The sequence below is a fragment of the Artibeus jamaicensis genome, unplaced genomic scaffold, assembly GCF_021234435.1.
Source record: "Artibeus jamaicensis isolate MK-2021 breed Jamaican fruit bat unplaced genomic scaffold, CSHL_Jam_final scaffold_1964, whole genome shotgun sequence".
NCBI lineage: Eukaryota > Metazoa > Chordata > Mammalia > Chiroptera > Phyllostomidae > Artibeus > Artibeus jamaicensis.
In genome coordinates, this window is record NW_026522030.1 from 9,786,085 (window position 1) to 9,809,618 (window position 23,534).

Below are 23,534 nucleotides of genomic sequence, written 5' to 3' on the forward strand. Positions count from 1 at the left end.
TGGTTTGATTGAATTTTCAAAGTGGCTGTATCACCAACCTTTGTCCCCCATTCCCACATAGAGGTTGGAAAGTGCCACCCATGACAGGTGCCACAGGGAAGCTCCCAGATGCTCAGAAGAGGAAGACATGTTTGTCAAATGTCATATACATGAGAATTAAGAGGTAGCTGGGCCCTGGCTGGTGTAGCTCGCTTGGTTGGAGTGTGGTCCCATGAACCAAAAAGTTGCCAGTTTGATTCTCAGTCAGGGTGCATGCCTGGGTTGAGGGTTTGGTCCCCAGTTGGGGTGCCTGTAAGAGGCAACCAGCCCCTGCTTTTCTCCCTCTCTCAAGTATTAACAATAAAATAATAGTAATGAGGTAGCTGTAAAGGAGCCCTAGGAAGAGGGGCAGGATGGGAATGGAAGGGGGGGTAAGGAAAAGCAGGACACAGGTGGGCAGGACACAAGCACCAGGTGCCGGTGTGGCACAAAGCAGCTGGAGACTAAGAGAAGGGGCAGAGGGAGGGCAGGAAGAGCAGGGGTGGGGGGCAGGGGCGGCGCGGGAGCTTCCTGACTGACCTGTACAGTCTGACATTCTCTATTCTTCAGAGGAAAACCAACTACAGATGCTGGGACGCTAATAACAGAAATGGGAGCCCAAGAGCCATATGCAAAGCTTGAGTTTTACCATTTGTCCTGTCATCTCTTTGACCTTGACCTCTACCTCATCAGGAGGCCCCCCCGTACCATTTTGCTGTGTTCTGTCGGAGTTTCTGGCTTCTATCCAGGGCAGCTGGAGACCAAGCTGCAACAGGGGCTTTGGGAGTGATCTGTAAGAGCGGGGCTCCGCCAGCTAAGTTACTTCCTTGTTTTCAAACATGCGAGAAGCAGATTCTGCTGTAAGGAGGCACAGGCCAAGGGCACTGGCTGCAGCTGGCTGGTCACTCCCTGGACCTCCCTCCCACCGTCAGACAAATAGCCATCATTTGTAAAAACACAACACACACTGGGTTTTAATGAGAAAATAATTGTATACTTGCATTGAATGCCTCACAATCACTATAAAACTGAAGCAGAATAATGACATTTAAGTGGTTAACATACACAGGAGAGCCAGATACAGAGTATAATATTCAAACACGGTATTGCTGCTTTCGCCCCCTCCTCCTCCTCCAAAAACAAACAAACAAACAAAAAGTCATCTGGGTAAAGAGCAACACAAAAATCAAAATTGGCAGCTCACTCACTGAATGCTTAAAATTCAGAAAATTGGTTGTCACTAAGATTGGATATATTCACCATCTCTAAACACTTAGGCTATTTTTTTTTCAATACATAGTTTAATTACATTCATTTTTAGCTGAAACAAAACCTGTTTAATTATTTGTCTCCAGAGACAAGAGTCAACACTGACATTGTGTTCCTCATTATGCTTTACATACGTGTGTGCGTGTTGTGCATACATGTGCATACTGGTCAATATACTGCTTCTATGTCATTGTCTAGGGCGGGCAGCATGCACGGGTGTGGAGAGGCGGGGAGGCTGCGTTGTGTGGTCCACGCAGAACACAGCCTGGCCTCCTGCCACTGACAGACCCTGTTTCCATAACTTCTGGATGAGAGAGCCAAGGCGTGTCAGTAGTTAATCGGGCTGCGGAGGAAAGGGAACATCTATTAAATACTGCGGAATGGAAGAATACTTTCAGGAAAGCCTTTAACATCTACAGAATCTAAACATTTGTCCTAGCTGAGAGGAACAAGCATGTGTACTATTTGGGGACGGGGATGCCCACAGGAGGCCAAGTCTCCTACAAGGATCTGTTACGTCTTCAGAAAGTTAAATAGGGGTTCGTTTGGGGTCCCGGAGCCTAGCACAGTGCTATGTACAAAAGCAGGGGCCCAATGTTTCTTGAATGAGTAAAAAACTCAGGAGCGCAGAGAAAATCTGGCTCTTCCAAGGGAACCGTAACTTACATGTTAACAGGATTGTAAGTGAGTGGAGGGAGGAAAGAGACAACAGCTAAGCAGAAGGCGGTATAAGAGAACAAGCAAATGTCAGAGAGGAAGGGGCCACCGTTAAACAGCTATGGGACTGCGGGGCGGTCTTGGAAACTCTGCATTTGTTGCCTTATCTACACACGGAGTGTGGACCAAAGGACGCAACGCAGCAAGTGCCTCTGGTTCAACCAGCTGGACTCAAAGACCAATTTTTCTGCCTCTAAAGTGATCTCATGGTTGTGTGGCCTCCTAAGCATCCCTTTCAGCTGCAAAGAGAACAAAAAACTTTAGCTAAGTCCTGAGGGCTGATTCCTCTCGTGAAAGATGGGGGAGTTCGTTCAGATCATGTCTATGTCTTAACCGGACCCAGAGTCAGTCCAGGGAATGGGCAGCGTGTTTCTTGCGCAGCCCACAGAAGCACTCTGCCCTCCTCCGGCCATCCTAGCTGCCGCCCCATCTGTTCTCACCCCTGTGTCTGCCCTGGGGACCCTGGAAATCCTCAGGCAAAGCGTCCTTCCTGATCGTGCCGTTTTACCTGCCAGGACTTCTAATCAAACCCAGATCTCATTCTCCTGAGAATGTCCATCTCCGCGCCAGCCTGCCCAACTGGAAAACGACTTCCTTGCAGCGGGGATAGTATCTCTTTGGTGTTCCCAGTGGCTGGCACATGTTGTTGAATCTTCATCCGGAATATTTAGGAGCATGACCAATACGAAGAGGGCAACTGCCCACTGGTAGAATTTGGCTTCAAACTGCAGGTTCCCTTGGCAGTTTTAAAGGATCCTTGTAAGGTATCATCAGACAGTTCCGTTTTGACTTTGTGCCCACTACTTGTCTGTGAATAGACTTTTCCCTAAGTCAACACTAGTCTAAAAAAAGAAACAAAGATAACATGTGTAACATCTACATACAAATTCTGTGGGGTTGCTACTTGTCAGAATAACATATTAGAGCTTATGCTATAAACAATATAAAAACAAAAATTCGTTTTCGTGAGGTCTGACTTAATTATTGCTTGTTTTTAAAAACCACAGTTTTAAAACAAAAAGGGAAAATAAAAAGAATGCTGGTAGGTTTTTTTTTTTTCTTCTCTCTCAAGGCCAGAATGGAACATTTTCTCATCCAGAAATGAGGGGCGGCTGACCATCGAACGCCCTCATCATATTGCTTTGAATGGCAGAGAGAGCGGAGCTGGCACCCTCTGTGGTGTACAAAGCACAAGAACAAACACGATACTTCCCTAAGTGTCAAAGGACAAAACCGCTCAAAACTCTGCCACTGTGACTCACACAAATGCCATGTTAGGTCACTTTAATGTTACAGACATTGCATCAGCGTGGTGCCTCTGTATCCCTTTTCATAAAAAAGAAATTCTCACTCACTCCTGACGCTGGCTAACAGCTGTGGAGGGAGTAACTGTACACTCTTGTCCCATGATCATCCTGGAATTTCAATCCTAACCACACACGCTTGCTCACAGGCATACACACCTGACAGGAACACACAAAGGTATGGGCATGTGTGTGCATGAGCCTACACACACACATGCCCCATCTTTAGGATTGGTAGCTCACTCTAAGACTGCACTTCAATTCCTATCCTGTATTTCTCTGTATCATCCTGAAAAATGTGGGTTGCTCCACAAAAATATCCCCCAATTCCTTACTTCCCCTCACTCTTCCTCCCTCCCTCCCCTCTCTACCTTCATCACCTCTCTTGAATGTTTCATTTCTGATTGATCCAAAATAATCTCATTCTTCCGACCACCCCTAAGGTCCACTTTGTAATATAAAATATAAACCCCTTTTTATTTCTTGTCATCTGCTTCTCTAAGGCAGAGTTCGCCCTTTTTTACAATTATTGCCACTCTAAAAATACCCCTGCCCCCTTGAACCAGGCTGTTCAATGTGCACAAGCTTTCTACATGGATAAAGTCCCCCATCCCATCACAAAAATAGTTGTCCACTAGATACAGTTTTCGTGTGAAGAAACCTAAGTGTGAAAATGTATTCTCAGAACCTGCAGATCAGTCAATACTGTAAGCAGACAAGATGCGGAAGCGAAAACAATCCATTTGGTTTGGCTTTCTCCCCCTTTCTCAGCCTCCTAATGTAGAACAGATTGTGTCTGCGACAGGAAGAAACGCTGTCTTAAAAATATGGATTTTATGTGTTGCGATCATTGGTTGTGCCCAACTGAAAAAAATTAAAGGTAAGAGAAATGGAATCATAATTGCCTCTTCTTGGCAAGTGGAGAGAGAAACATTATTCGTTTTATGGCTGCTGGAATAAATGGAGTTTACCCAACACCCCTGACGCTGAGTGACGGGCGGGAGACCGGCGCAGAGCGGTGCCGTGTGCTGGGTGGACGGCACGAACGTGGGCTCTGCTTTCTCAGTGCCCGTCTCCGCTGGTTCCTCACCGCTCAGCGAGGATGGGCTCAGCTCTGCCTGCAGCAACCACGCTGATTTGCTTGTAACGTCTTCGTCTGGTTGGATCAGTTGTGGGTTGGTCCAAACTCAGGTGATGGTTCGAGTCACAAAAAATCCTTCCTTTGTTGCCTCCTGGGTGTTAGAGTTTGACGGGTGGACTTCTTTTTCATTTGATTTGTCGTTGTACATTGCAGCTTCTGTCTACAGAAGGATTGTTGAGTTTGTTTGCACTTTAATAAATATCCCATTAAAATGCTGTGATGTGTGTGGATTGCTTGGTTTCTTGGCCACCCAAGCACCAATAATGCTTCCTGGGTGGAAGGAAGTTTATTATTCATTGTCCTCTTCCTCCTGGTTAGCATAGATCCCCGCCTCCCAACGCAAAGCCAGTGCGCTCTTCCTTCGATTAACCCGAGTGGCCTCAAGGACCTGAAAAGAGAGAGGAAAAATCACGCCCAATTCACAGATGTTAATTATGCATGCAAAAAACTCCTCCATTCCCTCTCTCAACAACATGTCATGAAAGGGAAAGGAACAAAGTGTGTGGTACGTTGGGAGGTCGGAAGAAATAAAGGGAGGTGGAAGCTTGGTGTATACATTCATCTCACAGCCAATGTTCACTTGCTCTTTGACTTAGAGTCATCAATACGGATTTAATGTTCCTGCATGTTTCTTTAAACTAGATTTGACTGCGTGGAGTTTTCAGAAGACAGAGCACGTTCCCGCCTGCCGTCCACAGGTGCACTTGGATGGGAATGCTGTTTCTGCCCCGCCCCCTACAGTAGCCACTGGCCTCCTGTGGCTGCTGAGCACTTCGAATAGGGCTGGCCTGGCCGAGAAACTAAACATTTCATTGTAACTAACTTTCATTTAAATATCCTCATGGAACTAGTAGTGACGGCACAGCTATCGATGGTCTTAGTCACTTTGTAAACAAGCAAACCAGGGAGCAAATCCAAACAACCGGGCCAGTGCGGATTCAATCCATTAGGCTTTGTGAATCTTTAGAAGGTATGATGCTATGTACAGCATGACAGTGTCCTTTGGTAGAATTAAACTTCAAAGAGGTATTAAGTAGGGGGAAAATAGCTTTTCAGGCCAACAAAAAGCAATCTGAGCAACTTGAGGGCCATGGGTACTACAGCGGTGAGTGCAATGAAACTGACAGCATCCAGGACGAGTCAGCCCGTCACTGTCAGGGTGGGGGCCGCTCCCTCCGGCTCCTGAGGATGGTCTATGGGTTCCTGAGGGAAATGTCAGCCAATCTGTCCCCACTTGGGTTTGATCAAGATGAGGTCCAGATAAATAATATTTAACATTGCTAACACAGGAGAAATGGCTCAGCTTCATGCCACTCCACCCGAAGCAAACCCATGCATGCCAGCCAGCCAGTTAAATTATGATGGCATTATTAGCTTAGGATGTGAAGTTTCTGATTTTAAAGAAAAGTCCGGCAGAGCCAACCCTGACTGATTGTCCAAATAGCAATGAAGGCTTTGCTTATTCTAAGAACGATCATTTAAGCAAGGGAAGGGGAGGTGCAGATGACAGGCAGTGCTGGCAGCCCAGGCACGAGCACATTCCGGGGGTCCATCTCCACCTGCTTCTCTGCCCCTCTGACAAATGAATAGCCTTCACAGTAGGGCCAGCTGGACCTGACATGCAGGACACAGTCATGTCGCCTGAATACATGCTCACCATCAGGCACGTAAGCCACACCAGTGTTTTGTGTGTAAGCATATCATGGCCACTTACTAGGAGTCTAAGAGTGAGATGTCAGTAGGAAAAAGCATGCTTTTCGACCTGCTGCAGTTACACACGGAGGACTCTCCGTGCTCAGTGCGTGGCAGGCAGCATGGCTCAGAGGAGCAGGGCTGGACCGGACTTGGAAGTCCTGAGCTCTATTTCTGGCTCTGGAACATGCTGCTGTTGTTCACGGGATCTTGTGCCTCAACTTTCTTTACCTGTAAAACGGATGGGGCACTACCGCCCTACCTCACGGGGTTTCTCTTGAGGCAGTGCTGACTCCGAAGTCCAGGCAGCTCTCGGTTTAAATCCTAGTGACTACGTCATCTTGGGAAAGTTTGCCTCTGTGCCTCAGTCCCCTTATATGTATAAGGGGAACAAAAAACCCCCTGCAGTACAGAGTTGGTGTGAGGAATAGATGAGGCAATGTATGGGAGGCCTTCGGCTAAAGTTTCCCCTGCACGGTAAGTTCTCAAACAATGATCATTTCTATCATCTTGTGAAGGGGCTTTATAAACTATGAAGCAGTCTTAAATAAAAGGCATTTTTAGAAGGCTCTCTATACTGTGTGAAATGGTCACCTGTTCACTTTGCACACACAAACTGAAAGGTGCATGTAAAAGTTAAAAAATACATCTAAGTTTCTAAAAATCACAACTAGACATTGAGAAAAGTACATGTAATGACATTCTCCATATTCGTTTTATACCTTATGGAAGAAAATTACTGATAACCATCAACTTACATATACATAGTTAACTGTAATTTTGGCTAAATAGGGAGATTTTACCAATACATTGTGTTAGTCCTGACTGGTGTGGCTCAGTTGGTTGAGTGTCGTCCCACAAAGTGAAAGGCCGCCTGTCCAATTCCAGGTCAGGGCACATGCCTGGGCTACGGGTTCGGTCCCAGGTCAAGGTGCATGGGAGGGGCGACCGATTGACGTTTCTCTCTCACATCGATGTTTCTCTCCCAATGCCTCCCTCCCTTCCCCTCTGTCTAAAAAATAAATACAATCTTTAGAAAATTTATATTGTGCTATAGCTTAGCACATCACTTTGAAGAATAATTTTATACTATGCAGTGAATGCAGGGCTAGCTAAGCCCTGTAACCAGTACTTCAATTTCTAGGTATAGAAAGAAATACCGCCATAAGGTGCAGAGACATGTATAACACTTGGCAAAGCATTGTTTGTAATGGCAATAATTTTTTTTTTTCAGAGAATCTACATCTCCCTCACTAGGAAAATAAACAGTGAGATGTTCCTTCCATGGAATACTACACAGCGGTTATAATGAGTGACCTAGAGTCAAAAGTCTCCATAGGGACACATCTAAAAATAATGCAGACAAAATGAAGTAAGGAGTACAGGATACTACAATGTGATGTCATTCGGAGAAAGTTCTAACACATGCAAACCTGGAACATACTGTTTACATAGGATGGCATAAAAACATGCATGGAACCCATGAGCACCAAACTCAGGGACAGTTGCCTCTCAGGAGAGAGCGAAGTGGGAACTGGGGGAAGAAAGAGGGGGGGCTTGAGTTCTAGCGGCAATATTCATTTTTTTAAATGAAATATTAAGCAAATGCTGTGGAATAATGGGAATGGACAAAGCTGGATAGTTGGGCTTCTTTGTTTTATTATGTCGTGGCATCTGGCACCTTTGAATGCCCGCTCTATGACATCGGGGACTCTGTTTTGCTGACTGATCTATTCTCAGAACCTAGAAAAGTGCCTGATGCGTAGTAGGTGCTCAAGAAGCTGTTAACTAAGCGAATACCTGAACGATTCTCTCTACAATTCTGTGTATTTGAAATAATTCTTTTAAACTAGAAATGACACAATGCTCTAGAAATAAAAATATGAAAAACTCTATGCTTTTCTCAGAACAAAAGAGAAAAAATGGGGAAAATGAGAAAGTGCTTTTTCACGGCACAAGTTGGTGAAATCTGTATAAAAGGAAGTTGTAGGGAAAAGGAGACTTTGGGAGGAATTCAACGCTTTAAGAAGCTTCCAAAACAAAAATACAGATTGAACAACTGGGTAAAAGGGAAGCTGGCATGGTTCACTTTTGGACTAACACATCCTAAAGCCATGGCACGGAGCTGTACGGATTTGCACTGAGGTAGACTCGATCCTATGGAGGTGCATCGTTTTCTAACCAGACTAGGGAATATTGGCTATCAGTGCCCCAAAAACCTAAACAAAGAATCCACTGGCTGTGCCCTCTAGTGCAAACACCATCCAGATCCACGAGCAAGGTCCCCTGTGACCCCACCACACGGCACAGCAAAGCACAGCAGGGCGCATCCTGGTTGCCCTGGAGCCAACATTTTGAGGCAGGAAGAAAAAGACAGGGAGACAAACTGCTTTCTTGTTCTTCTCATTCAACCCACCAGGAAATGGCAAACCACAACAGCATGCACCTGGGCCAGGCATGCAGGAAGACCAAGACAAACAAGTTGAACAGTACCTCGGAAGTCACCTTGCAAGACAGTAACTTAGAGGTGTACTGGCAGAGAGGGAAAAGACCAGGGTTAGTACATGGCAGATACACTCACAGAATAGCCCCAGCTGGGAACCAGTACCACACCGGGGCAGACAGGAGGGGCAACACCAGCAGACCATTAGACACCCACGCCAAGACTTGCTTTATCTGATATTAGTTTATTGAGAAGTCTGTATCTTTTGGAGCAAATAGATACCCCATCACTATTTAATAAAAATATCAGATAAGCCGTACTTTGTTAATTCAAGATTTGTTGCTTCCAGTTTCTGTGCTTTGAATTAACAAGATCCCCCAACCCCCCAGTGTGCAACCACCCAGACGCCCACAGCGAGCTCCTTGGTGGCCCTTTTGGAAAAGCCAAGGAGCCTTTTCTCTTCCTGTCGGGTTCTCTGAACCCCAAAGCAGTCTTGTGGCCTGTTGTCTCATGACAAGGAGACCCCGACTACAGATAAACGCGGCTTGCAATCCAGCTCTGTGGAGCCCTAGACCTAAGGAGGCCTCCGGAAACCAGACAGCCTCTCTTATCTGCCTCGGAGGCCTGGACAAGTACCTGCAGGGACTAAAATGACCCTTCAGTTCCTATAGCAGACTAACAAGTCACTGCAAGAAAAGCTCAGGGGGAGAAAAAGTCCTGGCTGTGGGAAATGAGATACAATGACCAACTTTGGACAGTCCGTCTAGACTCACGGTGATGAGCTTGCACTGACACTACTGAGGACGCTGGAGGCATGATGGGTTTTTGGCATTGTAACCATTGAGATCGTAATGTCTGTGATCACCGCTTGCTTCTTATGTGTAGCACTTACAAATTAGTTCTGTAGCCACTGGGCTGATGGCCAGGAGTGGACGGGTCTGGGGCTCTCCCTTTCTTTGCACCTTCCTAGGGTGAGAGGGAGGGAGAAAGCTGGGTAGCACCCAACATCACTGATTGTGGCTGAACTTCAGTAGAGTCTGGGTGGGGTAGGGGGAACTGGAGGTGGACGGGCTTCTTTCAACCACTCAGTGGGATCACAGCCACAACCGTCCAAGGCTGTCCTGGTCTAGAGAAAAATGTGTGCCAGGAATTCTTAGACAATTGCTAACTGCTTGTCTCCAGCTCTGACTCAACCCAGGAGAATCAGTGAGGCCTTGTCTTATTTCCAGACAGGGTAGGTTGGCTGAAAGTCCTTTCAGCATCTATTCTTGGGGCCAGAGAGAGAGAACATAGGAAAAATCTACCAAGAATAGATCCTGTGCTAGAAATGAGGGTGGGGCTGAGTGCCCAGGAGGCTGGAATTTGGACTCAGGGCAGTGTCCCTTCAGTCAGGAAAGAGAAAGCCACCCACCAAGCTCAAGGGCATCACTGGCTCAAGAACCCATCGTCTTCTGAGGCTCAGGTCAAGTTGAGGGAACAACTGCCAGAAAAACAGTTATCTAAATATCCTTTTTCTGCCTGGCACCAAGAAACCCTTTAGGACTCTGTGATTCACCCGTGCAGTATGTGTTGCGTGACGGACCAGAGCAGGCCTCGGGCCCAGACAAGGGGGCATTTCCACACAGTATGTTCAGATCAGAGGGACCCACAACAGGAGCGCGGCTGCTGCACCTGGGTGTGTGGTGAGTGCACTGCGCAGAAGCACCAGGATGAGGGAGGGGATCGGTGGGGTTGAAGTCGGTCCCCAGCTCCACTCACCGACTGTGATGGTGTGGCTGCTAAGGTGTGGGGTGGAGAAAGCAACTCTCCTACCCCCACGTACCCAGGGGCCCATTAGTATGTGGTGCCTGGCTGAAGCCTCGAGCACTGGGACACTCACTGGTGTCCACGCCACGTGGCACAAGGAAGCCAGCCCAGGTGGGCACAGCCTATGCACTCCAGCTGAGATCGTAACCAGCAGGGCCACTTGGAGATAACTTTTTGGGAAAAGGGGCTTTTCCTGGTTCTTCGTCACGGACTTTTTCTGCTGAGTGAGCAGAATACCCACAGAGACCCAATATCACCGATACAGTGACTCCTGGGTCCGTGTTCTGAGAGACAGTGCGTGATTTAACTTTCCACTTTCTGTCATTCTCTGAACCCTCACCTTGTTCCCAGCAGGAGAGGGACGACTCAGGAAGAACACGAAAAGCCCACCGGATATTGTGGTGTCCCCCACCTCACCCCCAGGGCAGGGATTCCGTGAACCAGAGGCCTCCCTGCCTGTTCTGCATATGATTTTCCACCAAGTGGGGACAATGCAGGGGCAGGGGCGCTGCCACACCTGTTTGATGGCAAGGGTCAGTTTTCACAGGTCGGTTGGCAAAAGTGACTCATGAAAACCCCAGGCACAGCTCCGTGCGGCTCCTCTATCCTGTCTGTCTTCTGTCCTTCAGGCTCATGAACACCGCTGCGCCTAATCTATCACTGTGCCTGCACCCTAGTCACCCTATTTTGTTTTTTTAAGTCTGTCTTCTCTTTAGGAAGCACAACAAATAAGAACTGTTTTTGTCCAGTTCAGAAAGAGCTCATCACTTCCTATGGACAAACACGATTGGTCCTGGTCATGTGTGAGGGACTTTTTGGAAGGTGTAACGGCAGGCCGACCCACTGCTGTTGGTACCACGGTGACCCTGGACCCAGGTGAGCCATGGGAGGTTCTCGGAGGGTGGACAATCTAAGAAGCCAGAGCAGAACTACAGCTTCTCAGGGCAGGGAAGCCAAGTTACGCCACGGGAGCACCAGGCAACCCATCTGCTCCTCTTTATGATCCTTATGGTATGAGAGACAATTAAAGAAGGGGCCACAGGCAGCTGGGAAAACAAATGAAGGCTTGTTCATTCCTACAGGTAAACGTCAACATGATCTCCAGGGACTGATGCAGACACGATAGAAAAGATCCCCAGAATCAAGAGGAATAAGAGAAGGGGTGACAAGGGGCTCTGACCATGTATTTGCTTTAGAAGCAACCTGAGTGTGCTTTTCCCAGATTCAGGTCTTAAGAGGGCTATAGTGGACTGAATAGATTTTGTTCTGTTCTGTTCCTAAGAATTTTCAACAGCAAACTTGGTTTTCTTGCAACATCAATAACTGAGTCAAACACTTGGCTCTGAATCCGAGATCTGGGGATACTAACAACTTGGTTGGTTAGTAGGTTTCTTCCTTGTGCAAAATGTTTCTTTACACAAGAAAATAGAGCCAGAAGGCTGCCACTTCGTCACACACAAGAAGAGCGAGCAGTATATTAAACTCTGATTCGGAGCAGCTGCCCTAATGCTGGTAAACAAGGGGGTAAATCCAACCTGGTTGGCATTCTCCAGGTGGCTGGCCAGAGTGTCCGAGTTTGCACAGAAAAGGCTTCCAGCCTCTGCCTACGAAATGAGTTAAGAGTGGGCTCTTCGCCTCTGTGTGTAGGCCTTTCCTCTAACATCTGCACTTCAACACAAAAGGCATAGACAGGAGACATGTAGAGGGCGCTTAGAAAACACCTGCGTAGTGCGCATGCAAAGTGGTTCCATTTGGTCTTCCCCCTCCACTCCAGATGCGAGGGGCCCACTCAGCCAACTCCCCCAAAGCTGCTGATGCCGGCTGTGGGATCACCGGAGAAAAGAAACAGCCCTTTTCCTAGCAGTAGGCTTCCAAAGGGTCACAGGCTCCAAAAATACACAAAAGGTAAACTCCATATTATAAGTGGGGCTGCAAAGGAGCACCAGCTGGAGTGACTTGGTGGAGAGAGACAGCCCTGTGGGCTCAGGGAGGAGCTCCGGTGGTGGGAAAGTCTGCAGCGGGCACCGGGGGCCAGGCACATCCCACTGTGCAACGGGAAGACAGCCCAGCCACACGCCAGCCTAACACAGGAGCTGGGTGCAGATGCCAAGGATGTAGCTAGAGACTCCAGGAGAGCCTGGGAGACACCAAGGGAGCCGTCAGGTTGCTATAGGAGTGTTTGCTTTCTTTACCGCCAAATGTTTTGAAAGCAACATTGAGTCTCAACTGCAGAGACTGCAGTTAATTCTTTAACTTAGTCAACCAGGATATGAAAGGCAATAAGTCAGCCTGGAATTCTTACTGTGAGCCCCACAGCATTCAAGTTTAAGGTGACCAAATAATTTGCCATCCAAACTGGGACACTTCTAAGAGGGAAAGGGGACACTTAAAAATGACACCAGGACAACAAGCATAAACCAGGACTGTCCCAGGAGAACAGAGTGGCATCTTCCACTAAGCCAAGCTATTTGTGACCTAAGTGTAATTGGGGGAAGAGGCGGGCACCTCAATAAATGCTAAGAGACTGAGGCCAGCAGACTCCTAGGAGGTTGGTGTGGACCCTGAGGCTGATCCCTGGCTCGTGGCTGTGCAAGGACAGTCCTTAGGTCTCTTACCGGAGAAAGAAATCACAGAGCAGATGACTTCCTTCAAGGTCAATGTGAACATCATCATGTACAGTCTTCAGGGTAGCCATGTGGTTTTTAACTGTCATTTTAAATGGCTCTTTCCTGCCAAACTATACAGAAGGCTTGGTAACAGCCCTGAACTCACTTAGTCTTTTGAGCACTGAGTAACACTTATAGGGACTGCCCACAGCAGACGTTGAAGGAATAGTATCGTCATAGTTCTCTAGAAAAACAAAATCCTACAGAGCAGACCAGCGATGGGAGAAATCAGCTCCCTGTGCAAAGGTGGGAAGGAGGAATTAAGGGCCCTGAAATGGGAGGGTGATTGCAGGACCCTTAATTCCTCCTTCCCACCTTGCACAGTGTTTTTCCTCCCACTGAATATCTCACGCCAGTGGGCTCGAACTACAATAGGGAGCAAAAGGACCCGTTCCTTGCATGACCAGCGTTTTTGAGAAACAAGGTAAAACCCCAACCCCAACTCCAGGCATATTGAACCACACATGTGAAAATCGGTTTTGGAGCCACGCTGCTGGCCGACACCTGTATGCACACCTGTGCCCGAGCGGGAACACCGTACGCCACGCTACGTCCGCCCTCGGAGAAGTGAAAGAGGAAAGGAGGAGAAACTTACACTACTATCATCCATTCTCTCGCGCCTTTTAGATTTGTGTGTCTCATAGTCTTCCATGAGGGTCTGCATCAGATTCTTGGGCCGCTGGGATCCGGCAGCCTCTTCGGGGGCTAAGTCAGGCTGGGAGCTGGGGCCTTCAGGTGTGGGGGATGAAGGAGGTCTGACTTTCTCTATTTTCCCTGAAACAATACGAAGAGAATACCCTTTCTAAGCTTGTCTGCTCATGACTGCTTTCAGAAAGAGCAGAAAGCTGGCAAACAAGCAACCTCTGACACAGAGCGGTGCTCGGACAACGGTACCTGCGGGACATCTCATTATAGGGACCAGAGTTACTTGAGGATAACATCACAAACCACCCAACAAGGACCTCAGGGAACCCAGGGCTAAAACGTCAGACCCAAGAGGCCTGCTGGGCACTTTGCAAACATACGTCAGACAGACAGACATGTTCCAGTGGGTTCCAGTTGTTTTGGGGACATGTATTCTCCTACAGGCCATAGAATTAGACTGTGAAGTAATAGCACCTTTGAGCCTTAGAGACCCACTTCTTAGAGATGAAGAAAACTGAGACTGTGCCAAGGGAGGGCTCTGCAGAGGTTACTGGGAGCCAGTGATGGGGCCCAGGGCTCCGGGTTTCCTCACCAGGCTCTTTCTTTTCTGTCAAAAGCCACCAGCTATCAGCTGACCTGCCCAAGCTTTAGGCACGGACAGTACAGTGTTGTAAAACCGTGAAGGGAAACCAGGCTTGTTTTCCCCAGGTGGCCCCAGTCTTGCTTGGACCAGCTTCATTCATTCACCTTACCTGCCCCGGTCCTACAGCATTTGGATCAGAGGCTCCCTCCCCTCCCCCAAACCCTAAGGATTGAATGCCCACAGAGACAGTGTGGGCGCTGTAGAAAAGCTGTGCACCACCCTGGGGAAGGCGTGGTCTGAACTTTGGAAATGCCTTACAGGAATTCTCAGATGGGGCGGCAGGGCACAAAAACTGGGCCCTCCCACTGAGACCCTCTGCCTTCCTCCCTCCCGGGAAATGCTTGGGCCTGACTTCTGGCCCATCAAGCAGTGGGTTCTATCGCCACAGAGCCCCAAATGCACCCTGAGATGTATCTCCTGGTGCCACAGTCAGGGTTGTTCCAACGACGGCCTCCACGGGAGACAGAGGGCCCGTGGACAGGGAATGTGGAAAAGCACACAGAAGAAGTGGGGCCATTCCAGTCCGCAGTTTGGAAACTGCCAAGGTTAGACTGAAGACCCGTCTGCCCCCGTCCAGTCCCCGGCTAAGGGGACTCCTCTTTCTTTGCCTTCTTCCTCAGACTTTTAACTTGGGGACTGCCTCCCCTAGCTCAACTTCCAAGTGAAGCCTGGGGTGCGTGTCCCCATGTGGGCTGCTCTGGCCCCTGTCTGGGCACAGCTGCTTTTGATGGGAGGTGGAAAGCCTCCTAGAATTCAGGAAACCCAGGTTTTCATATCTGCTTTCCCATGAACTCGCCATGTGGTTGGCTACAGACAATCATGTAACACTTTCCCGCTAGTCTTGGGGTCATCACTTCCGTTCTCCTAGCAACAAAATGAGGATTTGGGAAGAAGTTATCTTTGAGGTCTCTTCTGACTCACACATTTAGCTATTCTATCAACTATACTTGGCAAGAAGATCAACCCTTATTGATTTAAAGAAAACCCATGGCCGTCACATGTGGCAATTAGGTGGGATGTTGTTTTCCATACACAGAACGGAGCCCTCCTCCTGCAAGGGCCACCGTTACACTAGTAACTCACGGAGACCCGTTGCCTTGACCCAAATTACCCAGGTCATCTACGGAGAGTCTTCTGACATTAACAGCAAGGTAAAAAAATATGTGAGTTCCCATATTCACTAGATGATTTCTGCTTTTTTCTTATGGAAATTACGGAATGTGATAATGGCTCCCCGTCAACTACACAAAATATTTACTGAGACTTTACCACACCTGCTTCAGCTAATCCTTCCTCCCTCCCTGCCCCCTCTCCTAATACTGAAATATTTTAAAGTAAATGCAGACCTCAGGGTACCATCACCTCTGCATACTTAAATATAGCTCCACAACCTCAGATTGACCTTTTAAATGAAGGTTTGAGCAAAGAGACCCCCCCCCCCTGGGGTGAGCATGCAAGGCCTGGGGCCTGCTTGGGTCTGAACCCACCGCTTAGCAGCCAAATAACTTCTGGCAAGTTACTTTTACTGTGTGTCTATCTCGGCCCCTCGCCTGTCAAACGGGTGTGATAATAAAAGAGGTACCTACCCCATACAGGTGGCATAAGGACTAAGTTAAGATTCAGAAAGTTAATATTTAGAAGAGCAAGCATCCAATGTATTCAGTTACTACATACTTGGAATCTCAAAGAATAAAGTCTATAGAATGAGAATGAGCCATTTCGTGGGTATTCTGCGTAATTTTTACAATTCTAGAAATAAACACTGAATCACCAAGGCTGGTCATCCTGGTTAACCAGTTGACCTCTACGTGCCCGAATCTCCTCCCAGCAGCCACGCCTCCAGCCTGCAACTTCTAGGAAGCACAGTCTACCTGCCCTGCCTCACCCTTTCGCACACACCACAGTCGGTCCCCTGCCCCACAGAACTTGTTTAGACGTCTGTGAAAGCTCCTCCGTCTGTGAAAGGCTGACTTGTATCGTATCTTTCCATTTAAGCTTCTCTTCTCAGTTAAGCTGTAAGGCCACCTGAGGATGGGGACCATTTCAATCATCTACTAACCCCTTAGTTCATCTGCATATAAACTGCACAAAGGCAGGACCTTGTCTGCCCTGGTCACCACTGGATCAGAGCACCCACTGTGGTATTTGGCACAAAGTAGGAGCTCAAGTTTGTTGAATGAACCAGTGAACACATTATGAAATATACACAGCACCTCTTATGAAATGCTTGTGGATAGGGAGAGAATTCCCAATAGACAATCTGAGGAAAGAAGGAGTTTAAATGTCTTCACCAAGGTGTTTGAAATGAAACCGTCTCAGCCTACAGAATCACAGGCTCCGTGGCTGTGCAGTCATCAGAAGCACGTTTAGACGGCACCTCATTTATGGGCTTCACAGCACTCGATCCTCCCAATAACCTCGGGGTGTAGTTGGGGTGGCTACCATGCCGTCTGTGAACGGTTCGGACCACAGAGGCTTGGAGGCTGATGCCAGCCCAAGTTACATCAGCTAGCAACCATCAAGAGTTAGGTCTGGTCTGGGAGCCAAATCAAGTTGATTATGGATAAATTATATGGATGGGATGGAGGCTGAAAGAGATCTGGAAAGAGGGCAAAGGGTTAATAGAGAGAAGTGGTTAACCATTAAACAGGAGAGACTTTTCCTGCTTACTTCTTTGCATTCTCGTAAAACCACCTAGTCCCTAAAGCAAGTTTTACCATTTACAGACACTAGAGGTCACAGGAGTAACAGGGTAGAAACTGGGTTAGCCGGTCCAGAGCTGCTGCTTCCAAAGAGAAAGGAGGTGAGAGATCTGAGAGAACGGGAGACACCAAATAACCAAGCCCCCATCAGAGCCTTAGGCACAGCTGTCACAGATCCCCAAAGAAAGGAGACACAGCACCGTCCCCTTGGTATCGGGGGGTCGGCTTGGCCAGGATTCTCTGCTGGGCCCTCTCATCTGCAACACCTCCCCCGACCCTCGCCAACAACTCTTGCCCCAGCCTGGTTCAAACCACGCACTGGAATTCCGTGTGCCGTTTCAGGAATGCGCCATTTCACACAGACTGCTGAAACAGAGGACCTACTCCACACCCGCCTTCCTCCTCAGAAGTCCAGAGCCAACAGTCCTCACAATTAGGATGGTGAAAAAAACGGTCTAATGCTCTTCCTTCCATGGTGGACACATGAACACCACTCCTGTTTGGGCCTCGGGGACCATGTGCATGAATGTGCCGCAAATGATCTGTCCCGCAGGCCTAGAAAGTCTATCTCCTCCTTGTCTGTGGCCTCGGGCCCCTTGGAGTTTCTTGGCCTCGAGGACAAACCCAGGTTAGAATCCTTAAACAGTGACTTCATCTCTGGTCCTTATCCTCCCGCATCTCACCCAGCACTTCCCAGGACCCCCAGGCTCTACCCCCACTCGCCTCATCAGAACCTGCTCTCCTTTTTGTTTATTCACCTGGTGAATGACTCATAGCTGGTGACAGCCGAGAGGGAGCTACTCTTTCAATGGCAAACATCCTGCCTGTCCGGTTCTCACCTGGGCCTAACGCTCTACAGAACAGCACTCGCTCGTAAGGATCCCAGTCACCGACCCTGGGAGACAATGCAAAGGGTAAGAGTCGCACAGACCTCCGGGCGGACCTGGTAGTCTTAACCAAAGGCTGGGGCCTGGCATTTACAGAGCAGGACACAGGTGTGACATGAGCTATGACACAAGGAACCAACAGAGGACAGCTAGAGCTAGACTGGAATTCCGAGAGGAGGGTAGGCACGGTTTCGAGTTAATTCTACAGACGTGGTTTTGTTCGAACTATTCCATCAGGGGGAGTTTTAGGCTGAAGCATTGAAGGTGCTCAAGGGTGAGCAGCTTCACTGGGCTGAGATGATTCCAAAGCTGTGTTTCCAAAACTGCAATCCAACACCTAAGTTTTGTAGGACATCGCTCAGTGCTGTGAACGGAAAGCCATCGGTCACATTCACCTGGGAATCACTGGGTTGAAGAAAGCTTTGGAAACAATGAGGAAGAGAGAGACTTCTTTACCAGAGGACTTCTCTGAGGTTGTAGTGCTAATATGGCTGTAAATCTCTAATTCAAGGATGCGTGTACAGCATTTCTCAAATTCGCTTAACCAGAGGACCTCGCTTCGCGGAATTCCCTGTTAGAAATTCCCACAGAGTGTCCGTATCTCGAGGAAAGGTCTGTGAAACACCACTCTAACGAGCACCAATCAACCAGCTCCCCGGGAACTCCACCGGGTCAGCAAATGAGTGTGGGCACCTGACTCTCACCACCGTATTTTTCCAGTAGTCACACGTATTTGGAAACGACCGAGATGTCTGACTATAGGAAAATGGGGGGAAAGTCATCATTTAGATGATGGGGCATGTACTTAGCCATTACAAATCGTGTTTTAGTCAGATTTAGGAAAACAGTTAGGGTCATGGGAACACTGTCAAACTACATTAAAAGCAAAGAACAGGTTGGCAAATCAGATAGAATGCAGTTGTTTTAAGAGTGTGGGCTCCAGACCTAGACTTCCTGGGTTCTAATCCCGGTCCACCCTTATGATCTGTGTGAAAGAAAGCAGAAGTGTGTGCATGGCGACTGGTAACAACTCCATCCGCTAAGATGAACAAGAGCGTGTCTTGTGCTAGGCAGGATAATGGCTCCCACAAAGATGCCTAAATCCTAATTCCCCAAACCTGTAAATATGCTGCCTTACACGGCAAAAGGACTTTGCAAATGTGAATAAGTAAAGGGCTTTCAGATGGGAAGCTTATCCCAGAATGTCCAGTTAGGCTTGATGTAATCACAAGGGTCCTTAAGAGGAAAGCTGGATGAGGAAGGAAGAGGAGGAGAGAGGTTTGAAGACGTTACGCTGTTGGCTTCGATGGAGGAAGGGGCCAGGAGCCAAGGAATGCAGGGGGCAGCTAAAACTGGAAAGGGGAAGGAAATGAACTCTCGCCTGAAGCCTCCAGAAGGAACACAGCTCTCCTGACACCTTGATTTTAGCCCAGAGAGATACCATCTTTGTCTTCTTGAGCTGCCCTAACAAAATACTATGAACTGGGCGGCTTAAGCAACAGAACTTTTCCCCCTCACAGTTCTGGGCGCTGGGAGTCTGAGATCAGGATGCCAGTGAGGCCGGGTTCTGGTCAGAACTGGCTCTCTGTCCTGCAGGTGGCTGCCTTCTAGCTGTGCCCTCAACAGGCAGAGAGAGTGACCGAGTTCTTGGGTGGCTTTTCTTAAAAGGGCACTCATCCCACATCTGACTCTAATTGCCTCCTAAAACGCTCTACCACCCAATGCCACGCACACTGGCAGTCGTGGCTTCGACATATGACTCCGGGGGTTGGGGGACAAAGTCCGGTCCATCATTGACACACTCTAGACTTGGAACCTCTAGAACAATAAGATAGTAAAGTGTGTGTTGTTTTAAGCCACTGGATCTGTGCAGTTTGTCCCAGCAGAGGTAGGAAACTAATACCGACATTAACCCAAATTGTCTTTCATGCACCCGTGTGCACAGAGGAAAACAAGACAGGTGGTGAGCAGGGCAGGATTGGGAGTCTCTGTGATCTGTATGCTTATTCTCCCACTTTACTCTATATAAGCATGAATTCATTTTAACACGTAAAACAAATCAGAAACATTTCTGAAAGTATTGTTGGTCATGCTCAGAAAAGTAGAGCGAGCGGCTGACTCCGGCCTCCATGAACCAGGCAGATCCAGCAGCCTTGGCATCTCAGCAGGCAGCGCAGCCGGAGGGCCGTCAGGCTGCCCCTCCCCGAGGCCTTGGGAAAGCACTGGTTGCGCCTGTTGACAGCCGCACTGGCGGGCTGGAACACTGGACTTTCGCTCCAAATCAGTAAGCATCGCCTCCCATCATAAGTGGAAGAGAAAACTAGGCAATGTGAATCCGATTTCCTGTTTATTTTTATAAATAGAGCACTTTCCAGGCCCGAGAAAGCAGCCATGCCTTGGCGGCATTTCTGGATTTCCCGAGCAGGACGGACTTCCCTGGGGCATCGGTGACAGGTGCCAGGCTGCGCTGGCGGGGGCAGACGGAAAAACCCGCAGCTGCTCCCTCCCATCCGAGGGAACCTGAGCGAGGGCTGCGTGTCCTCCGAACCCGCCTTCTGTGGGAACGAGACTCAGTTCTAAACAGCCAAGAACGCGGATTCCAAACGTTTAGAAGACGAACTGGATCAGATGTTTCGATTTTGGTGATTATCATATTATTCCATGTATATGGTGTCTGAGATTCCAAATCAAAGAGCCTTTGTTCCTATACTTTTCCAAAAGAAAAGAGAAAGCCAGCACCCACTCCCGTTTAAAAAGCAAACCCAACCGAACAAAGACGCCCACCAGAGGACATGCCTCGGCTCAGGCCGCCTTCAGTGACCTTTCCTCACGCAGCTCTGGGGCGAGGCTGCAGACATCAAACACGGCTCACAGGTCATTGAAATGAGCTCAGAAAGAAATGAGCTCAGACTCGCATTATCAGTTTCATTTCCTCTCAGTAAAGGGAAGATCCTGCTGTCAGACCTGCGGGCATGGGGCTTGTGCCAGGTGCAGCTGAGACCCACGCTCCCCGGGGAGCCGGTCTCTCGTCCTTTCATCTCCTCTGAAGGCCCAGGCGTGGGAGGACACGATGAGAGGAGTCTTCAGACGAGAAGCCTCGCTCAGAAATGACAAATACCCTCCTGCCTGGCGAAACAAGCCCCAGGGACATACAAATATTATTACTTAATGGTAAGTCGGGGTGTTGGACTGCGTTGCTGATATCGGGCCGTTCTTTCTGAACAAAACTGGAAGACGAAAACTCAAGAAGGGAAGAGCTTTGCTTCTCCAGGGAAAACCCAGGTTAAGACCAAAACAGAACACATTTCACTGAAACAGTAAGAAGGAAAACGCAGTAAAAAGCAATTTGCTCACCAAGACCTTTTCATTCAGCGCATTTCTACCAACATGGCGGGTGCAGCTGTGTGAAGATTATTTCCCAAAGAGAAAAAAAGGGAATTATTTTATGGTCACCGTACTTGTCATTTTATTGTCGCCCAACACACTTGGTTTGGAACTTGGTTTTTCTGAAATTACGGCTGACTACTGATAACTAATTCCTGAACCCAGATTTCGTAAGAGGAATTTCAATGCTAAGGAAGCCACAGGAAAAATATCCCATATAGAAAGCGATTTTCTAATGCATCTGCTGCCATTTATTTCAGGGACATGACAAGTAACTCATGAGTCATTCTGCTGAAGTTTTCTAGGCCTTTTCATAGAAACCTACCAGTAACTATAGTAACAACCACAATGATAACCTTCTCGGGAGCCTTGTGTATCCCAGACACTGTCCAGTTGCTGATGGGGTCGGTCCTGCCTTATTCCATTTTTACTGGTGAGGACACAGAGGCGTAGGCAGGCAGCGAGCCGTGGAGTCGGGATTTGAACTTTAGAAATAATTCCAGATAAGTGGCTCTCACACTTGGGCCCATGGTTTTCTCTGACCAGCTAATTTTTACATCAAGTATGAATATATATTTGAGTAGGAGGGAATAGCTATGATGTCAAGTGCATACAAATTTGGGAAAACCTCTGATGTTTACATTCAAGGTCATGAGAAGTAACATAGGTTACATGAATATGAATGTATTCTTCAGGGGAATCGAAAAGGCCCACTGGGCACATTCTCCCCTCCACCATCCTGGTCCCTCCACCCGTTAAGCAGCAGCTTATTCACAAAGATCAAACGGACCTGAAATGCATTCTCCTTGGGGAAGTACACAGCCAGTCACCCCGGCTAGTAAGAGACACATCACATCCTGCCCTGAACTCCAGCAGCCACAGGGGGACATCCTGTTTCCCAGGCCTGGCTTTGATTAGCTTACACTTCTTACCAGGGATCTTGCAGGAATTAGGTCCTTTGATTCGGCTTTTCTTTCTCAGCTCTAGGCTGCATCTTTCTTTGCATGTGGTTCCTTCCGATTTTTCAGAAGCCACTCTCCCAGGAGTGTGGAGTAGTCACGTGGGGTAAAAGGCAAACGACAAGGACACTTTGCAGTGTCCCCAGCAAGGCATGGGCTCCACTAGGCACCAACTCAGACACCCTGGACCCGTCAGAAGACCCAGCAGAACGAGCAGTGACAACAGAACGTGCTTATGGAATGGAGGAATTCCACTACTGACAAATGTGTATTCTCCAAAGTTCTACTTCCCAGAAGCCATGACCATAGTCTTGTGACAGAAGAAAAGACAAGAGCCTCCACCTTCTCAGGACAGCTCTAACCCGGGCAACTGTCCTTCTCAAACCACTGCATGGAATGTCCAAAAAGAACTTTGGATCTGTAGTTTGAGAAGTCCCGATCTCAGTGGGGACTTCTGAGAAGTACCTTCACCCCTTGCCAAACACTATTTCCACCTCGTCTTTTCTTACCAATTCTCTCCTGAATATCACTTTAAATAAAAATGAACGTGTTTTGGGGGTTCGGATAAACAAAATTCAGGGAGGTTCTGATCCAAGGCCAAAGGACCAATCTCAGAGCCACAGAAAACAGCAGAGAGTGGTCGCAGCGCTCCATGACCACCCGTGAACTTGCTTTGTCGACTCTCTGCCCAGCAAATTCAGTTAAGGGAGTGAACACTTAACCCTGCTCGGCCTCAAACTGACACATTGATTCCTTGCACACAGTTCTTTCAAAGATTTCAGGGCATGAGCCTGGGTGGAGTGGCTGGCTGAGCCCCTTCCTGGGGGTGAACTTTCAGAAGGAACTCAGAAGCACAACCAGGCTGGCCGGCTGGCCGTGGCCATGCCAGTCCCTCCGTCATCGGCTCGGATCTGTGGATGGCACCAGCGATTTTGTCTCTTGTAATCTGGAGCACTAGAATTAAGTTCTAAAAGGACAAAGGAACCATTCTGGGTCACTGGGGTACCACTGTCTCTCAGCCTCTTGAAGCAAACTCATCCAGCCTAGTAGAGGAATCGAGTCACCAGAGCGCTGGAAAGGAGGGGCAGGAAGGACCCAAGAACCTGCAGGGTCAGGTCTGAGGACTGGGGGTGGGGGACCCGAGGGAAACTGGTCTCAGTCACGGTAGGTGGGCAGCTGTCACCTCGCACCTCACAGACCTCAAGGACAGAGGGGCAGGCTCAGTAGAAGGCGAGACAGAGTGTGAAAAAAATACAGA

At 48.3% G+C, this 23,534-nt stretch overlaps 1 protein-coding gene across 9 annotated transcripts in view; it reads right to left on the minus strand.

The window, feature by feature from the left end:
• Positions 1-990: 990 nt before the first annotated feature.
• Positions 991-23,534, minus strand: part of PALM2AKAP2 (PALM2 and AKAP2 fusion) — a 407,874-nt gene continuing 385,330 nt past the window's right edge. For 6 of the 9 annotated variants that reach the window (XM_053656209.1, XM_053656212.1, XM_053656210.1 and 3 more), the window contains 3 exons: positions 13,652-13,830; positions 8,635-8,673; positions 991-4,837 (listed from right to left, as the gene is read on the minus strand). In XM_053656209.1, the coding sequence (XP_053512184.1) occupies positions 4,739-4,837; positions 8,635-8,673; positions 13,652-13,830 (317 nt within the window). In that variant the 3' untranslated portion in view covers positions 991-4,738. The remainder of the gene's footprint in view (positions 4,838-8,634; positions 8,674-13,651; positions 13,831-23,534) is intronic. The other 3 variants (XM_037152811.2, XM_037152814.2, XM_037152813.2) reach the window with 2 other exon arrangements.